Below are 2899 nucleotides of genomic sequence, written 5' to 3' on the forward strand. Positions count from 1 at the left end.
TACGTTGATATGATCTGATGCATCTATGTGTGCATTTCCTGCAGGTGTTTGACCGCGTGAGGGAGGACAACCCAGACTTCCATCAGAAGATAGTTCCTATCAGCAGTGAGTTGACACAGCCTGCCCTGGCCATCAGTCCTGAGGAYGTAGAGARACTGACCTCCTGCGTCAACATCATCTTCCACTGTGCTGCCACCATCCGCTTCGACGAACCCCTCAAGTGAGGACCACACCCCCTACACACTAACTCGTCCTCTATCACCTAGCTATCATGCTAACTCACTACTTTATCAACTCAACGAATCAAATCYGTTTGATTSTATATAAATGCATGGACATAGCTTGTGTCTGACACAGAGAGAGGTACAAAGACATAGAGATCCTATTAAATGACGTCAACACAGTAGACAGTCTCTAGTTGAGAGGAGTTTAGCCCGTATAGGGGCCAGGGTCATCTTTATCTTGGTCACATGTTTTATTTTGATGTTTTACTCAGGTCTGGTTTATGGGGTCGGAGGGTTTTGCTTTGTCATTGTCCCGAGTACCAGAAAGTGCCCATTGTGCAGGGACTTCCTACAGGAAGTGATGTTTGGTTGATAGTGTGGTCTGTTTGTGTTCTGGTGTTGACCAATGGGAAAGCTGATACATCTAGAGTATGATGAGGATGTTGAGAAACACAACAGAGATTCCACGATAATATAGCTTCTGTGTAGCGTCTGTCAAGCAACATTGTTGACCTAAAATGGTTGACAGGCAAACACTTACATAAATAGTTATTAAACATATAAAATCAAAATCCAATGCAATGTTGTTGAGCGAATAAACACTTATAGAATACAGTAACATTGAGTTTATAATAAGGATTTTTAAACTGTTTAAGTTTTCAATATTCCACATGGTTTCATCATCTCACGTAGTAGACAGTGCATCGATGTTCCATTTGGCGAGAGAGAGACAGACAGATAGAGAGAGAGATGTATCCAAGGAGTCTGCAGGTAGCTAGCTGTAGGGGGTAGAGAGATGTCTTTAGATGTCTCCTACTCAGTGAAGAAGCAGGAATGAGGTCTTCAGAGGGATTATTAAAACATTAAAGAGCTGTGTGTCTATCTGTCTCAGTGTATTCTCACAAGTCTTCATCATACTGTTAAATACACCTGTCTGGGTGTCTGTGTGGCTGCTGGGAACAGATCCCGTTGAGTAGGACAGACAGGACAGCCTTAAGGGATGAGATACAGTCAGAGAGGTGAAAGGAGGTGTGGGGAGGCGGGACATTAGCCATGACTGACAGCTCCGTTAGGGAAAAGCTGTGAGATTGTTCTCTGAACAGCATCATAGCTCTCTTCTCTTCCCTCTTTCACTTTGTCTTTCTCTTTTCACCCCTACCTCTCCATCCCTTCCTCTGTATTTCTCTCTCTCTCTCCCCTGTTCTCTCTCACGTTCTCTTGTCTGACACACAATGTTGTTACCCTGTCTCCAGGGAAACAAAGTTGCCAGGGGGTGTTGGAGCATAATCAGACAATAGTTTAATCACTGGGACCAAGACTACAGCTCTTCAGATAGTGCCCTAGACACAACATCTATGCTGTGCAAACATACAAGGCTAGTCAAACCTAGCACTGAAGCAGTGATAAGCACCATAGTCACTATAGCTGCTAGGATACAATATATCTAGCACCCTAATGAAAATCCAATAGCGGAATTCATTATTGACTCAGCAGCTTGGAACAGTGAGGAACACACAGTTAGGAGCAGTCCACAGTCACAGTGGTGTTTTCTCTCAAACTGGCCTAGTGCTCTATAATAGTTCTCAAACTGTGAATAACTATTAAGCACCTGAGCCAGTTAAGGTTTGGACTCCAGTTTGATACTATTACAGAGCACTAGGGCAGTTTGAATCCTATTATAGACACTAGGCCAGGTTGAGAATATAAGACATAGGCCAGTTGAACTATTAAGAGCACTAGCCAGTTTGAAAACTATTATAGAGCACTAGGCCAGTTTGAAAACTATTATAGAGCACTAGCCAGTTTGTAAAACTATTATAGAACTAGGCCATTGAAACTATTTAGAGCACTGCAGTTGGAGACTATACGAGCACTAGGCATTGAGAATATTAGAGAGCACTAGCATTTGAAATTACTATATAGTAGAACTATTTCAGAGCACTAGGAGGCTCATTTTGAATACTAAATGAGAGCACTGGATTAGATTTTTTTTTAAAGAGCTAGGTAGTTTGAGAACTATTACAGAGCATAGGCCAGTTTGAGAACTATTATAGAGCACTAGGCCAGTTTGAGAATTATTATAGAGCACTAGGCAGTTTTGAGAACTATTTAATAGAGAACTATTATAGAGTACTAGGCCAGTTTGAAGAACATTATGAACTATTATAGAGCACTAGGGAGTTTGAAATATATATAGAGCACTAGGCCAGTTTGAAACTATTACAGAGCACTAGGCCAGTTTGAGAACTATTATAGAGCACTAGGCCAGTTGAGAAATCTATTATAAGACACTAGGCCAGTTTGAGAACTATTATAGAGCACTAGGCCAGTTTGGAGAATATTATAGAGCATAGGCCAGTTGAGAACTATTATAGAGCACTAGGCCAGTTTGAGAATATTTAAGAGCACTATAGGCCAGTTTGAGAACTATTATAGAGCACTAGCCAGTTTGAGAACTATTATAGAGAACTAGGCATTTGAATACATAGAGAATATTTAGAGACTAGGCCAGTTTTGAGAACTATTATAGAGAACTATTCTAGAGCCTAGCCAGTTGAGAACTATTTATAGAGCACTAGGCCAGTTTGAGACTATTAGAGAACTATTATAGAGCCACTAGGCCAGTTTGAGAACTATTATAAAGACTACCAGTTTTGAAACTATTTAAGGCACTA

The 2899-nt window shown here is 41.0% G+C and overlaps 1 protein-coding gene across 1 annotated transcript in view; it reads left to right on the forward strand.

The window, feature by feature from the left end:
* The window catches only part of LOC111982485 (fatty acyl-CoA reductase 1), an 89155-nt gene that overhangs the window by 65656 nt on the left and 20600 nt on the right, over nt 1–2899 (forward strand). The window contains 1 exon segment of the mRNA XM_070433915.1: nt 45–220. Coding sequence (XP_070290016.1) covers nt 45–220 — 176 coding nt within the window.

Source organism: Salvelinus sp. IW2-2015, linkage group LG3, assembly GCF_002910315.2.
Source record: "Salvelinus sp. IW2-2015 linkage group LG3, ASM291031v2, whole genome shotgun sequence".
NCBI lineage: Eukaryota > Metazoa > Chordata > Actinopteri > Salmoniformes > Salmonidae > Salvelinus > Salvelinus sp. IW2-2015.